Source organism: Hippichthys cyanospilos, chromosome 4 (genome assembly GCF_059441005.1).
Source record: "Hippichthys cyanospilos isolate Australia breed blue-spotted pipefish chromosome 4, RoL_Hcya_1.0, whole genome shotgun sequence".
NCBI lineage: Eukaryota > Metazoa > Chordata > Actinopteri > Syngnathiformes > Syngnathidae > Hippichthys > Hippichthys cyanospilos.
This window is the reverse complement of record NC_142372.1, coordinates 790,364-809,648: the sequence shown is the minus strand read 5'-3', so window position 1 is coordinate 809,648 and position 19,285 is coordinate 790,364. Positions and strand designations below refer to the sequence as shown.

At 45.5% G+C, this 19,285-nt stretch overlaps 3 protein-coding genes across 17 annotated transcripts in view; 2 read left to right on the top strand and 1 right to left on the bottom strand.

Annotated features, from left to right (window-relative positions):
* mtss2b (MTSS I-BAR domain containing 2b) overlaps positions 1-5,434 on the top strand; it is a 28,677-nt gene extending 23,243 nt beyond the window's left edge. For all 8 annotated transcript variants that reach the window (XM_088412626.1, XM_088412625.1, XM_088412630.1 and 5 more), the window contains one exon: positions 14-5,434. In XM_088412626.1, coding sequence (XP_088268752.1) covers positions 14-801 — 788 coding nt within the window. In that variant the 3' untranslated portion in view covers positions 802-5,434. The remainder of the gene's footprint in view (positions 1-13) is intronic.
* Positions 4,147-19,007, bottom strand: LOC148424179 (class I histocompatibility antigen, F10 alpha chain-like). 7 transcript variants are annotated; one of them, XR_015865325.1, is made up of 8 exons: positions 18,827-19,007; positions 17,468-17,734; positions 17,113-17,391; positions 15,169-15,477; positions 14,308-14,421; positions 14,209-14,226; positions 12,761-12,914; positions 4,147-11,572 (listed from the first exon to the last, which is right to left on the bottom strand). XR_015865325.1 is itself a non-coding variant. In XM_088412697.1 (7 exons), the coding sequence occupies exons 1-7, from the start codon at positions 18,993-18,995 to the stop codon at positions 6,493-6,495; spliced, it is 1,179 nt and encodes a 392-aa protein (XP_088268823.1). In that variant the 5' UTR covers positions 18,996-19,007; the 3' UTR covers positions 4,147-6,492. The 7 variants fall into 7 exon arrangements, 5 of the variants coding, with proteins under 5 accessions (XP_088268823.1, XP_088268827.1, XP_088268822.1 ...); XR_015865326.1 differs by having other exon boundaries at positions 4,147-6,515; XM_088412697.1 differs by lacking the exon at positions 12,761-12,914 and having other exon boundaries at positions 4,147-6,515.
* Positions 9,633-10,838, top strand: LOC148424180 (uncharacterized). Of its 2 annotated transcripts, none has more exons than XM_088412719.1 (2): positions 9,633-9,719; positions 10,337-10,837. In XM_088412719.1, the coding sequence occupies exons 1-2, from the start codon at positions 9,651-9,653 to the stop codon at positions 10,796-10,798; spliced, it is 531 nt and encodes a 176-aa protein (XP_088268845.1). In that variant the 5' UTR covers positions 9,633-9,650; the 3' UTR covers positions 10,799-10,837. The 2 variants fall into 2 exon arrangements, with proteins under 2 accessions (XP_088268845.1, XP_088268846.1); XM_088412720.1 differs by having other exon boundaries at positions 9,647-9,719; positions 10,427-10,838.
* Positions 19,008-19,285: the final 278 nt, after the last annotated feature.

Here is a 19,285-nt window from a genome sequence, read left to right as displayed (position 1 = left end):
CCGCCCGCGCCAGGTTCCGATTACGACTGCTACTCCGTGAACGGCGACGCCGAAGGCCCGGACGCCCAGGCGGACTTCGACAAGTCCTCCACCATCCCGCGCCACTCCAACATCGCCCAGAATTACCGGCGCATGATCCAGACCAAGCGCCCGGCCAGCACGGCCGGTCTGCCCAGCGGGGCCCTGGGCCCCGGGGGCCACGTCCTGCCGCCCGGAGCCGGGGCCGCCGGCGGATCCGGGACCCCGGGCACCGCCACCATCCGCAGAACGCCGTCCACCAAACCGGGCGTGCGCCGCACCCTCTCCAGCGCCGGCCCCATCCCCATCCGGCCCCCCATCGTGCCCGTCAAGACGCCCACCGTCCCCGGGGACCCCCACTCGCCCGGGGCCGCCGGGGCCCCGGCGCGGGCGGGGAGCGAGGAGTGCGTTTTCGCGGCCGACGAGGCCCAGGGCGCGCTGGACTACGTCAAGGCGTCGCCCAAGCGCCTGAGCCTCCCCAACACCGCCTGGGGCTCGGGGGCGGCCCTGGAGGTCTACGCCCAGCGCCGCGGGTCCGAAGAGGACAAGATGATCGCCGCCAACCGCCACAGTCTCGTGGAGAAGATCGGCGAGCTGGTGGCCGGCGCCCACGCCCTCGGCGAGGGCCAGTTCCCCTACCCGACTCTACCGGATGACCCGGCGCCGCCCGACGCCCCGGAGGGGGCGGAGGGATCGGCCGGCGACATGCTGACCACCATCAGGAGGGGCGTCCGACTCCGCAAGACCGTCTCCAACGACCGCTCGGCGCCGCGCATCTTGTGAGCCGCTCGAACCCGGAGGGGAACCTCGTCGGGTAAAACCGGACGGACGAAAACACACGCGAGCCAACGTTAAAATGACGCCGTTGGCACCGACGCTAACCAATATCGGCGCGTTAGCGCGGGGAATCGTGCGCGTGGGACGCGCGTCTCTCTTCTCTACGCTGACGGAAATCCGTTTGAGCATTCATCCGGGGAATTCGTGGCTCGCCCTTTCAGGCCCTCTTTTCGTCCGAAACGAGGAAAAGAAACAAATCCCCGAGATAGGATAACTCGTCCGATCCCAAAGACTCCAATTCATTTTTACCCTGGCGAAAGTTCCGGTCAGGGGGTCGTTACGACGGCGAAATCAAATAAACTTGAGCTAGTTTTGAAATCAAAGCCCCGTAAAATATGTTCACAAGAGGAATTATTAACTAAACGTGCTTGTTGTTTCTCCAAATTGTTTTAAAGTCAAAGGCAAATTGCAAATGTGGTATTTTACGGTTGTTGATACTGTACCATTGCGCTGGTTGACATCTAGTGTTTAACTCCTGCAGTTTCAACTCACCATTCAAATGTACCGCAATCCCCCAAATATAAGACGCACCCGTGTATGGGACGCACCCTTCATTTTTTGGGTCAAATTCCCATCTTTTCTATGTTATAGGACGCACCCATAGTTTGGCAACAATGTGAAAAGTATAGCAAAATAGAACCAATAATCTTTCTTGTGTTCATATCTGTGAGTTATATTTTTGTTGCGGGTTAAGTGTGCTTCATATTTTCCACATGGTGAGCGGTCAGCGAACGCCTCGGCGGCGTAATGTCGAATGCGCCTCCAGCAGTTTTCCTTTTCCTTGCGACGCGGCTCGAGGTTTTTTTTTTTTTTTTTTGTCGTCGCCATAAATACCCCAAATTGCTCACCCTCCGCGGATGGCACGGCGCACTGTTTTCAGCCTTTTTTTTTTTTTTTCCCAGCCAAGAATCTCATTCTGGTTAGGGTGTACTTGGCCTTTCAAAAGGTCGACAACTTGTACAAAGTCCCGGGATAAAAAAAAGAAATGCTCAAACGGTTTTCCGCCTTTTTCGGCAGAACCGAAGAACGACCGACGGCGGTCCCGCGGAGTCCGACCGTCACGCGACCCCCCCGGTTAGTTTTGTGCGAGCCACGACGCCCGGGGACCGGCGCGGGGAGCCGACGTCGGCGGGTGGACCCGCGAGTCGGCGTTGAACTGTACCGGTTCCGCCCATCCTCCTCTTTGTGCGTGCGCGCGCGCGCCACTGCGGGACAGCCGGCGAGCCGACGAGGCGTCTTCTCTCGCATGTCTCCCGTTATTTTCTTTCTGGTTTCTATGGTGACGTCCGTCGTTCTCCTCGTGTGCCGCCCAGAGGGCAAGTCGTGAAACGTGAGCGGCAGATACGTTCAGTATATATAATATATAGAAATATATATACGTTTATATTTTCTAGAATCAGAGAGAAGAGTGAAAACGCAGCAATAAGTGTGTTTTATTTTCTTGCTCGGTGGAAGAGGATGTCGGGAAAGTGCGGCGTGGGGAATGAATGAAAGTCTTAAAGAGGAGGAAGAAGGTGATGAAAACCGGGGGGAAAGCGACATCAAAATGAGAAAGCTCCACACCCTTGAGGGCCGCTAGGAGTTGTATAATGTACAAACGCTAGTGTTCCTTGCTAGATATAGAGTGCGCCATCATAAATGCGTCCTAAATCTTGGTCAGATATGGCCCGCTAAAGGCCTACTCTGTCATAAATCTGTCATCAATTTCACAGGGTTTCAAATAACAATTGTAAATTCCTCAAAGGTTGGATGGGATTTTGGCGCTCTGAAAATTCCACTCGTATGCAAATAGTCAAGTATTCTCGACAAAAACGTAATCCCTGGATAGCGATAGTCAAATAAGTGAGATGTCATAAATTTGTCATGAACTGCATAGGTTTCAAACAATTCCTGGAGCGCTGGGCAGGGAGGTGCTCAAAAATAGCTATCCGTGCACAAACATTGCAGTATTATTACGACAGTAAAAAAAAGAATCATCATATACCGTAAATCTCGTAGGGTTTCAAAGAACTACTATAAATTCCTCAAAGGTTGGGTGGGACATTTAGGTGCTTTAAAATTTGCATTCATGTACAAATCCTGCAGTATTCTCAACAAAAATGTCATTCCTCGTTAGCTATAGCCTAAAAAAAAGCCGTCATAAATCTGCCAACTGGTGTTCCTTTCAAAGAACTATTGTAACTTCTTCAAACGTCGGATTTCTGTGCTCAAAAAATTCCATTTGAGTAAAAACACTACAGTATTCTTAGCAAAAATCAAATTTGTTGTTAGCTATAGCCTAAAGAAATGCTACGTCAAAAAACAAATCGCATAGTTTTGGTGGCGCTCGAAAAATCTATTTGCGTATAAATACTCAAGTATTTGGAATGAAAACATCGTTTGTTGCCAAGTCTTGCCTAAAGGAAAAAATACATCATAAATCTAATTTCACCTTATCAGAGAACTACCGTAAGGGCAGGGTGCAAAATGTCTTGTCATAAAGCCGTCAAAAATCCCTCATCCCTCACAAGTTTTCAAAGAACTACTGCCGTTTTCTCAAAAGTCAAAACAGGGCTCGCTGAAATTGACATCTGGGAGTGCAGGCTCAACGGCCGTGATGTCGCACCATGATCGAAAGAAATCGAAAACTAACGATGAAAACGTCCGCTTTTGTGAAATTGATCTTTTTTTTTTCCTTTTTTTTAATGCCCATTGACATCGTGTACTTCAGCAGACAACAAAAAAAAAGCACATCATCGAGTCGTACAGAAAAATAAGCATTTAAATGAGCATTTATTTACTGGCGGTAGGAAGCGAATGTCACTTTTGGAGGGACGCCACAGAAACAAAAGCTCACCGCGGAAGAGTTTGGAGACGGAACGACCGCGGCGTGCGGACGCCACGAAGACTCAAGGAAAACTAACTTTGCAAATCCGACGCGGACTTGATAAGAGACGTGATGAGGACAGGCGAGACGAACGTGTGAGCTTTTTTTCATTCTTTCACCCTTTGTGTTGTCAAATATCAAAAAAAAGAAAAGAAAAAAAAGGGAGCTGTGTGTAATATAACGTAGGATGACCAGTGAACTTTTGTCACACTTTTAGTTTATTTATTAATTTAACAAGAGAGGAAGTGTGCGCATCTCCCAATAGGGGGTGCTGTTGTACGCGTTTGCTGTTCCAGGATGTTGGTGTTGGTTTTCGATACGTTCACGTGGCGCATTTTTCTGTTGCCGTGGAAACTGCAATCAGACCCCCAAATTTAGAATTGGGTAACCCTTCACTCGTTAAATCCCAATGATGCGTTTTGGGTTTTTTTTCTGAGTCCAGGGGACTTATTTTACTTTTTTTTCCCCCACGAAAAAAAGAATTGAATGAATTAAGACCAGTACTTGAGTAACTCAAGAAAAAGGTTCAGCCTATAAAAAGTTTCAAAAAGTTGCACGCATTGAAATAAATTCCTGAAGTTAAAATAATTCCCCCCAAATATTGCACATATTAAAACTAGCGTAACCAACCCACAATTGTGTCTTTGAGTTAAATCTCAGCATTTCGGATTACCTTTGAAATCCCCTCAAAGTTGCATGTAAACCCTCGGAAATTCTTAAAAAAAAAAAAGGCGCACTACGACAGAAATCTCAGTTTTTCCCCCCCTGCAAATTGCAATTTATGGTAGTCTGATGCAGCCTGAGAATTGAAACGTGTCCATTTTGACGGCTTGATAGTCATGTGCGAATTTGATGGGATTTATGGTAGTTTTCTGTTCAGTATAAAATACTGGAGGTCCATCGACATTTGCGCAGGTTACAAGAAAATGTAAATCTTGCTGAATAAGACTACTGTTAAGCTCATAAAAGTAAAACAAAAAACATTTTTCAAATCTATTTTACAACTTGCCGTGTTGTAATTCATGTGTTCCAAGTGTGTGTGTGTGTGTGTGTGTGTGTGTGTGTGTGTGTGTGTGTGTGTACAAGCAGAAACTAAAGGATTTCTTGGACTATTCTTGCTCAAACTAACATACGTGTGCGGGCACGCGTCGCCTAAACATAGCTGGAAAGGAAGTAGAAAAGGAACAGAACACTGTAAAAAAAATGACACTTATTAATTTCATGAACTTTCGTTTAACTTTCCTTTTTTTTTTGCCTCCTCAGCAGCATTCATTGCATTTTAACGTATTCAATGCCAGGGATGTACTCTCACCTTTTTTAAGAGTCCGTACATTCAATCCCAGGTACTTACGTATCATTTCATACTTAAAGTGTCTGGAATTTAATGTCCGAACTCTTAAAAAAACGTGAAAACACGTCCCTGGCATTGAATGAGTTAAGACACAAGCACAACTATAGTACGCAACAACAAAAGGTGCGAAAACGTGCAAATTAGAAAAAAATACTGTGTTTGGAAAAAAGCAAAAGCTGCAGCAGCTTTGACGTCATTTCACGTTTTTTTTCCCTACCGCGTTGTTTTTTTAGGGGGTGGGGCTACATTTGCATTTTTATTTCTTTTCATTTCTCTTTCAATTAACTTTAGTCACTCGCTGGTGTAACACAAAAAAAAAACGCACTGTGATGATTCCACTATTAATAAAAGTTGTACTTCAACTGTGTGCATTCAGTTCATTTATATTTATTGATAAACATATTTACATACATTTATATTACAATTATTTTCGTTGAGGATATACATATTCGCACAAATTATTAATATTATTATTTTTGTGATTATTATGAGCATATCATCAATAGTAGTTTATTGAAAGAAATAAATGTCATGTTTCTATGGCTATTCTCAAGTGCGCCGCCAGAGGGCGGCCGAGACCTTTCAGTGTCATTTGCAGCTCAATCGAACGGTGCTTTGATCAAATTAAATCACAACTCATGCACACTCAAAATAGTCAAATATAGACAGAGGATATTTTAACTGTACAGCATGTATACATTATATTATTAATATGTTACATATTTTCAATAAATCTGAAAAATAACAAGAATAAATTGTAACGATAGAGAAAAAATATTTTGTATATATAGATTTGTGGCATCAAAGGAAAACCATACAAAAAAAAAACAAAACACTAGGAGGGCTAAAATATTGCAGCTCATCAACACGTGATGACTTTCAATGTGCCACCGGGTGGCGCTAGCGGTCAACTTCTGACATTTGCAAGCCTTTCTCATTGAAAGGCTTGGATGATTGGCTCAGCCTGGACTCTCGTCATGTAAAAGTCTTCAAAGGTCAAAATAATCTAAGTATGAAATAAAAATCTATTCCTACTTGAATTTCCTAAATATGTAAATATACAGCAAAGTTACTTTTGCATTTATTGCTTATTATTTTGTTACGTTTGCTATAATTGCAAGGTGGGTGTGTGTGTATGGCTCGAGCCGATGACGCTGAACATTTTGAGGAATTGGAAATAAATCGATATTTCTCACTGACGACGTTATGAGATTTTCCATGTCCGCCCGAGTTGGGTGACAGTGACGGCAGGCAGGTGAAAAACGCTCAGGGGTTAACGTGTACGTATGTTTGCGTCGCTAAAACGTGTCAAGTCGAAGCTAAGGTGTTGGCTATTGGTCGGGTGTGCGGGCGGGCGGGCGGTCGCTGCCGTTCGCGCGTTGGCCTCTAAGAGGAAGTGTGCGGCACGCGGTGGCGTCCTCTAGTGGTTGCGACAATGACAACCTGCAGCGAAAAACGACAACAAAAAAAAATAATAATAATAAAAGACATTTATAAGGTCAAATCGTGCTAATAAAAGAGAAAATATTCCATTTGGAAACGTTCTGCTTCTTAAATAATGAATGCGGAAAATCCGCGGCCCTGAGTTGTCGTCATGTGATCAAAAGTATGAAAGGGGCGGTGGCGGCGGCCGCCGCTTTGATGGGATTGGCAAGCGGGCGGCACAAAGCCACCGTTTGGAGTTTGGAGTTTGGAGCGCGGCGGAAAAACGTCACTGTCGATGCCCGTCGGGCGTCGCGGCTCGCTCTCGCTTCTTGTGAGGGAAGCCGGCGGACGCCGGGAGCTCGTCGCATAATAACTCATTCCATAAGGTACTAAAGAAACGAGCTACTTTGCAAAATTAATTACAAAGGTAATGCCAAATTTGAGGTAATTAGGGCTACTGATTGTGAGGTCAGTAAGTACTAAAGGAATCCATTACGTGACGTACTAAAGTAGTCAATTAGTTTATGAAACGAATGACTTTGGTCATCCAATATTTAAGGTAGTTAATTTTGAGGTCACTAAGGCTAGGAAATGCATGTGAACGGGACGTCCCCACTACGATGGAAAAACCCTGCGCGCGCGCTTGTGCGTACGCCTGTAATGAAACTTTCATAAGGCATCCCGGCCGCCAAGGGGCCGGCGACCCCTCCCGCCCCTCGGCCGAGCGCTTCAGCCGATAGCCAACGTGAAATTTTCAAAGTCTGGCAATATTTCATCATAACTGGCCGCTCATATTTAGCAGCATATAAGACAGGTCGCCGATAAGTCAATGGCGTCCAAGGAGAGCGCGCGCGTCGCCGCGCATCAGCGGCGGGCTGCGCCGCTCGATAACGCGCCGTCATTTCCATGCGGCCTTAGAGGAGCACCGATCCGTGATTGGACGGTTCGCTTTTTTCCAAACATTTTGGCTCCTTTTTAGCTCCTTGCGAAAAAGGAACCGCGGCAGCCCATAGAAAGGTTTTCGTCTTCAAAAATCACGTCGCGTCCGCGATATAAGACGCGCCCGATTGAAAGGCCTATGACTGGCCTATTTGAAAACGGTTTAAAGCGCATAGAATAGAAGCTACAGTATTGTCTGGGCTTCCACCATGCATCCGCTAGGTGGAGCTGCGCTAAAGGGGATCTCAACAAAACAATCGGATGAGTCAGTCAAGCGTTTCAATTGGAAATGAAAGTACTATCTGAAGAATGGGATGGGATGAATGGGATGATTCCATTAAGACCGTTGAGATCACAGGTGCCAAACTCCGGGGGCGGGGGCATCGTTTTATGTGGCCGGCACGACTTCAAGTTTCTGGCCAAAAGACCAAACGTACGAGTTGTCTTCCACTTTGAAAACGACGACATTGTCGTGCCGTGTTCAACTTTACGCCCGGGTGCAATTTCAGATCCCCGGTGTCTTCTTTCAACGCTTCCCCTTCGATGTGCAAATCAAAGGATAGGACAAAACACCGCAGCAGCTAGCTAGCTGGATCATTTAGCTATCTAGACACACAGACTTAGTGTTTATGTATACCCACATATGCAAATTATTTGGAAAATGTCATCTGCGTACAACTGATTGGACGTACCTGAAACCATTTGTAATGAATACAAATAACTGGAGTCGAAAACAAGTACGTTTTTATATGAATCAAAGACAGCTAGAGATGGTATAGATCATTTTCACCAGTAAACAGAATTTGACAAACCCCAAGCTTTCTTTCTCATTTTTATATGAATCAAAAAGTTTGCTGGGACTGAATGTTAGTTGAGAAGTCCCAATTTTGACATTTTGGATGCATCTTTTTCAAAAATCCGAATATTTGGAGAAACGTGTTTACGTTTCACTGGATAAAGAACTTGAATTGAATCTTAAGTGGCGTACTTTGGGGGGGGGGGGTACGTACTTGGATAACATTTTTCGAAAACATCAAATTTGGGCCATGCGCTGGGGGAGGAAAAAACCTTTCAACCGGACATTGGAATGAACATTTTTGTCACGGACGTTTTGAAATAAAATACACTATTTGTAGACATCGGATTCAGCTTTTTTCTTAATATGTTGTTTGGAGATAACGTGTGAAAAAACCTGCATTTTTTTTTTCCCAATGAAAGACGCTGCTGCGCGCGTTGTGAACGGAGCGCCGAGCGAAGGCGACAGCTGGCGAGCGGCACGGAAGGAGGTTACGGCGAGTGTAAAGTGGGCCTCGGCGTGCGGCGCCTTGTTCTTGCGCCCCCGAGGCGCCGTCTTCTGACGCCTGGAAACTTTTCAATTGCGCTGGCCAACTGAGGACGCTCTCAAATATAGACGGCCTGTCTATTATTCAAAGGCCACGCGGGAGGGAGGCTCCCCAAGAAGAAAAGACGCCGCCTGCGTCAACGCGCAAGTGCCGCAGGACCAGGACGCCCGATGAAATTACGGCGGGTGGCAAACGGTTCTGAAAACGGCCAGGTCACTGCTTTTGAACGGTGAACTCATTCAATACCATTGACGGCTATATACGTCCGGAACACCTTTTTACTGGGAATGAGTTACCAAATATCTTTTCCCAAAAACGTAGGCCAAACACGCGTCCTATGAACGGGAACCCAAAGATGTTTTTTTTTCATTTGACACCGCTCCAGGCCACATAACCCGGGTTTTGCGATGCATTTTCATATTGCCCGTATTCTTACTTACGACAATTAGCGTACGGTGACCGGCTAGAGGGCGCGCATCGGTTGGCCGCTGGCAGCCAGCGCCTGTTGCGCAAGCTGAAAACGTGCGCCGACAGCATGACTATTAATCACAAAACATTTCAAATTGTTCATTTTAGTTTTTATTCTGGACGTTACAAAATCGCCGACAGGATTAAACCCGTTTGCGGGCCAAAGCCGGCCCGCGCGCCATATGTTTGAAACCCATTTTCACGCGCAGGGTGTGAGTGAGTTGACGGGCAGAGGTTTAGCGTTGAAAATTCGGGTCGTCCCCTGAGGCCACGCCCCCCCGAACCCATCGACATCACCCCTTGATGCCTGTGTGAGGTCGCGGCCCCTCCCTCGTGTCACGGGGTGACACAAAGACCCGCCCCCGCCAGCGCCACAAATTCCACGTTGGCTTCCGGCCGAGTCATGAAGTTTGTAAGCAGCCTCGTCAACATTTTGGTCTTAAATAAAGCGAGGAGGAGGAAAGCCAAGCAGGTGCGTTCACACCAGTCACAAAACCAGATCATATATTTATATACATATATGTTACAGGCAAAAGGATTCTTATGTAATTAGGCATAGTTACAGTATACTGTATTCAAAGTGTTAAAACAGATTCTTAAGAACCGCGGGGTCCAAAAAATCATCCATCCCGAACCCTTGGCCCTAAATGAGTAATGTACAAATCATACCCGATTTTTGGTTATTCGTTTTGACCCAATTTTGTATGCTAGTTGGGTCAAACTCAAAATGTGGATGTTTTGTACAAAAAAAAAAAAAAGGTCTCCCAAACCCATTCGGTCTAAATAAATGAATAAAGTAATTGGGCTCTAAATTAGATTGTTTTATGGGTCATTCAACTTTTTGGACTAAATGAGGAATTATTTGAACTAAAAATTGGGCTGGTTGGCTCATTGAAAAAAAACAAAATCAAATTTGTGGGTTTTGGGCTTTGGGCTTTTTTTTTCTTCATTTGAACTCAATACCGTTAATACATGAGCCAAAACGCCGAGTCGGTCCGTTTTCGACCGTGTTTTCGGATGGTACGTTAACGGTCTTGAGTAAATTTGGGGTTGAGAGGCCCTCAGACACGTGTGCCGGTGGCCAACTAGGAGCGGCAGAACATCCGGGCCGGCGGCGAGCAGGATCCTTCGGCCGGGGAAAAGGCCGGCCCTTTTCAGCCAGCGCTCCGGGACTTGCAGGACTCCATGATTTTGTTCAGCGGGCAGCTGGAGTCGGCCAAACGCAACATGGCCGAGCTGCGGGCGCGCGTGCTGGACCTGGAGCGCCACATGGCGGCCGGGATCGTGCAACGGGACGAGCGCATCGCCAAACTGGAGATGCTGAATTATCGGCTGACCTCGGGGTACGGCGGGGACAGGGGCTCGGCGCTGGACCTGGGCCCCCCCCGCCACTCGGCGCTGGACTGCCACCTTACGCCGAGCCCGTCGCCGTTCCACATCTTGCAGCCCTCGTGCACGCTCTACCCCATGCCCGACGGCAGCTTTCCCTCCTACCTGCAGCCCTCCCTGGATGTGGACCGCCGCGCGCCTCCCTTTGTCGCGTTCGATTAAAACCGCATCTTGGCTTTGCCTGGCGCCGGAGTCTCGTCCTTTAGCCCGACGCGCCGTGGGGACGTCGACGAAGGGGTTCCGGACCGGGATCGCGCTTTCGAGGCGGGGCGATCCCAACGCGTCCCAAACTAGTTTCGGAGCGGGACCGGGGCAGGTTTAGCGTTTCAAGACAAGGTCGGCTTTCAAAGTCGGGTTCTCGGAATTGAAACGCGTCTCAAACTACGACAGAAAACATTTGGCTTCAAATTGAGGAAAGAACATAATTGGGTCAACTGGAAACCCCTTCCTAGGTTGTCTTGTTCAAGACGCCCCATTTTCGTTTAGTGCAAAAGAACTCAAAGTTCGGTACGATTTTATAGTCGGGTTCGTGCCGGGATTCTCTTGTTGGAAAAGTCCGCTTTGCTTTGAGGGCCGCGTTTTTTCGGGCAATTTTTCACGGCGAGCAGAAAAGTCGTCGCGGCTGTCGGAAAGCCTTCCTTTGCGACTTCAAAGCATGTTTGTAGGCGTGGGAACGCCATCTCCATATTTATAACTCTTTGCTCTCATTAATCTTATCTTTGATACGTGCATTGTTTCCTCTCGGCGTAAAGTGTGAGCGGCGATGGAAATGGAAATGGCACGCGGCAAAGAGCGCGGCGCGCGAATCTTTTTCGCATTTGTTCTAGCTGGCTGATCTGTGTTGATCTAAAAAGAGGCGTGCAGATGTTGCTTCACCTCTTCTTCTTCTTCTGTAATTTAAATGAGCTCCAGCAGCGTGAAAACATCCCGCAGCATCTGCCCCGACAAAACAACAAGACGCTGACAATCTGCAAATAAACCCATCCAAAATTCATCAACTGTCACTAACGTCTGCCCCCCCCCGCCAAAAAAAAAAAAAAAAGTCGTCTCAGAAGACATTGCCCCTCCCTCCCCCGCTCGCTCATGCGTTCAGACGAGTCTGCAGGGGATTTTCTGCCACTTTTTAGAGCCCCGTTTCGGTAAGTGCGTTGATTTGTCTGGATGGATCAGCGCCCACTTGACTTTAACGTGCACTTTTTCCTCACTTGTTGGACATCTTTGCCGTTGGTAGTAGCAAGGCTAAACTAAGCCACTTAACACGCAAAAAAAAAGATTCAAACGCATCCCAGGACATTCCAGTGACATATACATTTCCTACTCCCTAATCCGAACCGTCGCAACGATCGAACCTCAGTCATAACCCAATTCCAACCTTTACTCTAAAAGCAAGTCTTTTGACCCTCAACTCAGGTAGAACTCATTTCACACGTTCAAGGCACAACGTGTTTCCATCGTTTTTCATCAATTTCAAAAACTTGCAAATAAATGTGTTGCTAACGCCCAACAGTATGTTTGAAATATAATGGTAGGCCTAGTTCGCATGAAATGATATTACATGGAGGGGGTGGCACTCCACCGATGGCTGCCATGTTTGTTAGAGCTACGGGCAATGGGAAATGCAGCACCTCCTGCTGTCCGTGGTGAAATTCTCCCCACAAAGACATTCAAACCCAGGATTTGGTCCCCGCCATGTAACAAAACATTTTGATATGTACGTCCCATTCCGAACAAAAAATGTATTTGATAAGCTTTTAAAGCATTTAAAGCTCGCTTTAATGCCACAAACCAGTTACTCATTTTTGTAAACATGTTTCCTAAAGCAGTCATTCAGCATTCTGTCAAGGCAAAATCTCCATTTTATGATTCATCTTATTTTCAAATTTGCCATTCGTAATGACAAATTTGCATCTACAGTCCATTAAACAAAACACACCAGGTGCAAAGTTCTTTTTAGGATTTGTCGGCTGGGAAATGGGACCAAGGGCCGCGAATGAAAGGTCTTTCACACGCCGCTGTCACGTCACAATTATGAAAACCGTTCATTGCCAAGTGGTTCACAATCAGTACTGGTCTCATAACATGACCAAAATAATGAACTCAATACACGCCGCAGATGAAACGTACCTCGGCCCGTGCCGAACAAGCAATCGGAAAACAGCAAGACGCAGGCGAATCCAAACCCGATGGGTCGGAGGAACCGCGTCCTCTCCGGGGCGACTTTGTCCCGCTCATAATTTGCTGTCGGCGCTTCCCGAGACCTCGGCGCCGCCGCCGTTAGCTGTGAGAGCGCAAAGTCACACCGGTGAAGACATTGCCGTTTTACCATTGAAAATGAAACAATGATAATCAATATTTGATGCGTTCGTAAATAAATACATTCTTTTTGTTTTTTAATCTTTCTTGGCAACTAAGCTATTTTTAAGACTTTGACCTCGTCCTTCATGAGGCGGCTTGTTGAGGCAACTCTGCAAGCACTATTGATACCGTATCACTCGTCGTTATTACTGCACTGCACTGCACTGCACTGCACTGGGTGAATGGTTATTGCACTTAAATAGCCCTTTTCTACCATCCTCAAGTACTCAATGCGCCCACACTGACAAGTCATTTACCAAACGCGCTCACACGCCAGTGGTGGTAAACTACGTTGCGTAGCCACAGCTGCCCGGGGCAGACTGACAGGGGCGAGGATGCCATATTGCGCCTACGGCCCCCCTACCGACGTCCACTGTGAGGCGCGCCGGACTGAAAACAAATCCCCCGAAAACAAAAAATGCAGCTTACGAAAGGCCTCTTGGGAAAAATATCGTCAGCATACGACAGGTGAAAATCGTTGACGTCTCATATTGAGACATAGACACAGGCGCTCGCTTGAACACAACTGTAATGTACGTCATCACAACCCGCGATCTGTTACAGTTTTTGATGCTTTTTTTTTTTTTATATATATAAATGATTAATAAGCCGGGCTGTCCGCATATGAGAGGCACTAGTTCTTTGCACCAATGTTTTATGTGCTCTTGCACTTTTCATCTTTATACGCTTCATCCACACAATAGAAAACAGACGTTAGCTGCAGCTACCGTTGTACATATTCACATAAACGCATACGTAAGATTCATTCAAATATTACAATTTGAATTAGCCACGAGCGCATCGCTTATGGCGATGAATTACCACAGTAATGTCAAAGACCCCGACAGCCCGTACGGCAAACGAATGTTTGGCTCGATTCAAGAAACTCCCGTTGCTTATCGTTGCTTATCGAGCCAGGACCTCGTTCCTCGCCGCTTTATCCCAGCTGCGGGAGATTAACTTTGATACCCATCTCGGAGTTACAATTTAATCACTTAATAAAAAAACTTATCAGGACTTGAAAATAAAATGCGGGCTATCAAGTAAAGTGGAAAACATCGGGCCCGCTATATTTTGAAGTTACCGCCGGAATCATGGACGATCTAGCGGATGAATATTTTGACGCCGGGTCAATTCGGCGATGTCACGTGAATGCTATTTATAGCGAACAAGCTAAATGTTGGAACAAAGAAACAAAGAGGAAATATTGGACTTACGAGCCGGAGCGTAGTCATCTGAAATGAAAGCAATAGTTCCCGTGAGTTCTTCCGCCCAACGGGCGGAGCCAAAGACGGCAAAAGAAGCGCGTCCCTTACCCCGACGGCAACCGCGACGCCCGACCAAGACGACGGCGGCAACAAGCGCCGCCGCCGCAGCGACGACCGCCAAAGGAACGGCGACGGCCATGATTTTCTTCCTCGTTTCTTCTTCTTCAAAAAAGGAGAAAGAGGAAACAAACGTTTCTGAGTTTCCGTGAGTTGTCCATTCATCGCCGCAGCTCTACAGTAGTGTGTATGTGGACCGGGACGGCAACGGCAAACGACGAACCAACCGCATGAAAAACCGGGACTCGACCGACAATCACGGGACAGGACCATGGAGGGCCCAAAGTGCCAAAATGAAATAAATTAGTGTACCAATCCATAATGAAATAAAAGTATCATTAATTAAATAGTTCATTAACGAATTTTAGGTGTCATTAATTAATGAAACATTTATTTAAATGATGACATGGAATTAATTCCTGAAACACTTTGAAAAAACGAAATATTTAAAGTCACTTTTAATTAATGACACATTTCATTCATGAAACAAATGTTTCATTGCCTATTTTTTTAAATATTAATCGTCATTTATTACACGTTTCATTGATTATTCAAAAAGGCATTAGCTAATGACATGTGTCATTAATGACACATGTCATTTATTAGTTAAACATTTATTTAATTACTAACCATCTTAATGAATGAAACAATGTCTCTTTCAAATGACACATTTAATAAATTCAATGTTTTATTAATGGAATGCGTCATTCGTTTAAAAAAAAAAGAAACATTATTTCATGAATTGTTTCATTAACTAACGAAAGATTGAATTTATGAATGACACTCTTATTTAATGACTGAATAGTACATTTATCAGGGCGGGACGGGACAGGACACGCTTGCGCTCCTCACCTTGATCGCGAGCATTGCTCAGGATATTCCGCCTCTCCAGTTTGGCGCCGATTCGGTCGCCGACGCCGGCCATGCGAAAGACGCACTCGTAGCGGCCCTCCGCCTCGGGCGTCACCTCGATTTTGAGGTCGACCGTCGTCTGAAAGGTTCCGTCGTGGTTGGGCAGCGTGCGGCCGTGGTCCACGTCTTCGTGGAGCTGCTGGCCGTCTTTGCTCCAGAAAAGGTCCACCGTATCGGGATAGAAACCCGACGCGTGGCAGGTGACCGGGAAGGACGGCGTCTTCTGGAGGAGGGACACCACGGGAAGCTCTGCACAGGAAGTGACGACATTCCTATAAAGGGCTACAAGATGGAATCATAGGGAACCACCCCCACTTATGCAACGCTTGCAGATTGCGGGGCAGCCTGATTATCAGCGGTGATTCTTGGCATCGTTTCAAACCTCTGTTGGCCGATAATGGATCGCTTTAAAAGTGTGAGCTTCAGGGAACTATTTATTTCAATTTCAGTGAACTTTTTAAGACATTCTGCTGACCGCGAGACTACTCTGAAACAAGGCCAAGCAATTAATGGAACTCGTTTGATTTATATGTCTTTTTTGAAAATTGACAATTTGAAAATGAGCCAAATGGGGAAATTGATGTTTTGCATGAGTGCCGTAATCCTAATTTAAAAAGCGTGATTACGGTTGTTACTAACTACTTAATTGTTGCATTCACGCAAGCTATGCGCAAGCAAGTGATGGCTATTTTTCTTGCACAAGCTATGAATAGTAAGTTTTTCTTGCACAAGCTATGAATTGTAAGTTTATGTTCAAACTGCTTAATAAATCTTTCTTTAAATAAATGGCGGTTGGCTTCATTGCTTTGATTAAAATTGATTGAAATCGTTTAGATGAAAGACGGCAATTTTTTATTTTTGGCCATATCGCACACGCCGTACTGATACCATTAAACGTTTTATTTTTTTATCTTTTAACTTGTAATTTACTAAGGGTTGGCCTGAATTGATTTTTTAAATTAATCTGATAAATTTGAGGGTGAGATAAAGTGAGTAGTATAAAAAGTCATGATCTTTTATCCGTGTGGAAAAACAATTGCGATTAGCATTAACGCCCTTGCGCTATTTAACGTCAACAAACGCTACCAAAGCGCGATTAGCATTAGCGCCCTAGCGCTAACCATTTATCGTCAACAAACGCTACCATGTATTCACCACATGCTTAATGTTGTACACACATTACTTACACAGGTTATTTACACAGGTAAAATTATCCTTTAAAGTCACTTACGATGCTTCAACGACATTCCATGAGAAAACTGGAATTGCCTGTCAATTACTATCAAGTCACGAGCTTCTACCTCTTCTTCTTCTTCTTCTTCTTCTTCTTCTTCTTCTTGATGAGCAGACTGGGTTTATTGCTCGCCTGCCATCTACCGGTTAAAATTTGACCGCCTCAAACCAAAACACTGTGACTGTGTAGATATGTTCTATAATTCTCGAATAATGCAGCCCGAGTGCTTTTTGGGATGTTCTGTACCTTTTTTGGGGGAGCTCCATGTGTGAATATCGTCTTTAGTGAAAATCTGCTGACTGCTAAATTTGTGTTTTCAAACCAAAGTTTGCAAATGTCACTTGTCCGCTGGTGCCCTCGGTGGTTTTGGGGTCTCAACACAGTTATTTCTATCGCACGCTGTGCCATTGAAACGTTCATGCAAGAATCGGGGGAAATGCATGAATAACATCCGGTTTTCAAAAGTGACAATATTTCCAATTCTTAGTGGCTGTAAAGCTGCAGGTTGTTTGCGTTTGCAAGCATTGAGAAGTGACGGCAGCGTGGCGTATTAAAAGTCGTCATGTTTTGACAACGCATGCAATATTTTAGCCTCTTCGAATTTTGGGGGGGGGGGGGTTAAAACTGCAACGTATACGACGCGACGCTACCTTTTCTCATCAAGACTTTGCGCCCGTAGTTGACGAGCTTCTTCAGCAAAGAAGGGCAAATTTCCGTGTAGTAGTGCTTCCTGTAATCTTTTCGAGCCTGGTCGCGGTCCCACTTGAGTTTGGTGATGAAAGCTTGCGGTTTGGCCGCCACGTACGTCATGGTCTTGGTGTCCAACGAGATGAAGTCTTCTCCGTCGTAGCTGTGCTGATTCCAACCGTCCACCTCCTGCGTCTCGTCGTTCCACTCGCAGCCAAACATCCACTGGAGAATGTGAACGCCTGAGACAAACGCGCCGCCGTTTGGTCCCCCAAATTCTTACCTAGGATTTGAATGGAACGTCGGTCGCGGACGAACCTCCCGTATGGTTGAAGCGCCGATTGGCGATTTTGATGTTGACGTCAAACACGTGCTCGTTGACGACGTTTCTTTGCGTTTCCGTCTCCCAGTAGTCCGGGTTGTCCGCGGTGATATCCTCCATCCAGTCCTGCTTGGCTTGCGCTCTCTTGCCGTCGCTGTCGTAATGCATAAACTCAACGCCGTCCACGTAGCCCACCTCGATGTAGTCCGGGAAGTCCGCGATGTTGGTTGACGCCGTTCGGAAATACTTTAGCGTGTGGATCGCTGAAAGATGACATAAAAAAGTCATTTCTTCTTGTATGTAGGATTCCAAGACATGATTACATGAACTTACGCCCTGGGGCAAATTTTCACCCAACTCGGGCTTTTTGATGTTGTCTACGTGTGATATCAAAGGTAAAGCATAGAAAAAACACACTAGATTGTCCAACCATGACCGCTTTCAATATGCCAACCTGCCATCCCTTCTAATGCTTGCAAACTGGAGGTGAAGAGGTATAGATGTCAAATTTAGCCCATGTCGCGCTCGATAATCGCTATCCAAAATTGGAAAGATTGACAATTTTGGACATACTGAAAACCCAATGTTTTATCGTGCATTTGCGCAGATTTTTGGATTAATCCTTTCAATTGCAAGTCGCAAACGGGTCGCAGGAGAAATTTTCCCTAAAACCGCCGGGTGGCGCTAGCAGTCAGCTCATGACATTTGCGAGCCTCTCAATGACTTCGATGATTGGCTTAGCCTCAACTGCCATGGTGCAAAAGTCTTTAAAAGTCATAATACTCTAATCGTGACATAATAAATACTCCTACTTTAATTTCATAAATATACAGCACAGTTACTTTTGCTATTATCAAATGTTTACAGTTTTTGTACGTAAAGCGAATGTGGCCCCTCCCCAAATATGTTTGGATAGGGATAGGGCTGATGCCACTGAACGTTTTGAGGGGTTAAAAGTAAATCTATCTTTATATTTGACGAAGGTACGAGGTCTTTCAATGTCAGCTCAAGTTGGGTGAAAATAAGGCCAGGCGAGTGAAGAATCACCGGACGCCCAGGGGTTAAAGCGCAACTATTTTTTGAAAACGTAACTTTGGATCCCAAGAAGCTCTTTATTAGTTTTACTTTCCATTTGCGTTGACTGCTAAGGGGCAAACCCAACCCACCCTTGTCATTTTTCAAATAGTTCACTTTATAACAGTAATGCTTCGTTTCGATACTACACGCTATTAGAACTGACGTTTTGCCTTCTTTATAGCAATATATTTGTTTGACATGTGCTCTTGATTCGGATTGAAAAATCAATGAGTTCAAAACAAACACTATCATTACACGAAACGTTGGATTAAACTTACCAGGCGTCGCGCTGTGTATTTGAACGGAGACAACAAGTGATAAAAGCAACTTCGCAATCACGATCATCGTTAAAAAACAAATATTAAGCACAGGTAGTGGTTGGTGACTATCCTTACGAACAGAAAACGAAAGTGAGGAAAAGTTGCAGAGGCTTTTTGGTGCCGTCATCTAGACGTTCGATAGCAGAAGTCTACGGCAACACCACTCGGACAAAGCAAACCAAACGACAATTCAATCTCGCAACACGTTTACACTGGAACTATGCGAATTGAAGTTATGACACGAGTAAAAATAACTTTCATCAATGATGACATTTAGGCGCACATTTTAATAAAACTGTAACAGAAATTATCATTATTTTTGTAATGTTTTAACTCCATCACAAGTTGAAGCATTTTTAAAAATACTGTACAGTATACACAATTTCTAACGAAACAACACAACAAAACACGCACAAA

Excerpts from the sequence above, each read along its gene's own strand:
- LOC148424179 (XM_088412696.1), bottom strand. The coding sequence starts at position 18,995 with ATGACGGCACCAAAAAGCCTCTGCAACTTTTCCTCACTTTCGTTTTCT. Across the intron at positions 17,392-17,467 it reads GCGCTTCAACCATACGGGAG|GCGTTCACATTCTCCAGTGG; the intron begins GTTCGTCCGCGA and ends CGTTTGTCTCAG. Across the intron at positions 14,422-15,168 it reads GAGCAATGCTCGCGATCAAG|AAGAAGAAACGAGGAAGAAA; the intron begins GTGAGGAGCGCA and ends CCTTTTTTGAAG.
- LOC148424180 (XM_088412719.1), top strand. The coding sequence starts at position 9,651 with ATGAAGTTTGTAAGCAGCCTCGTCAACATTTTGGTCTTAAATAAAGCG. Across the intron at positions 9,720-10,336 it reads GGAGGAGGAAAGCCAAGCAG|GAGCGGCAGAACATCCGGGC; the intron begins GTGCGTTCACAC and ends GTGGCCAACTAG.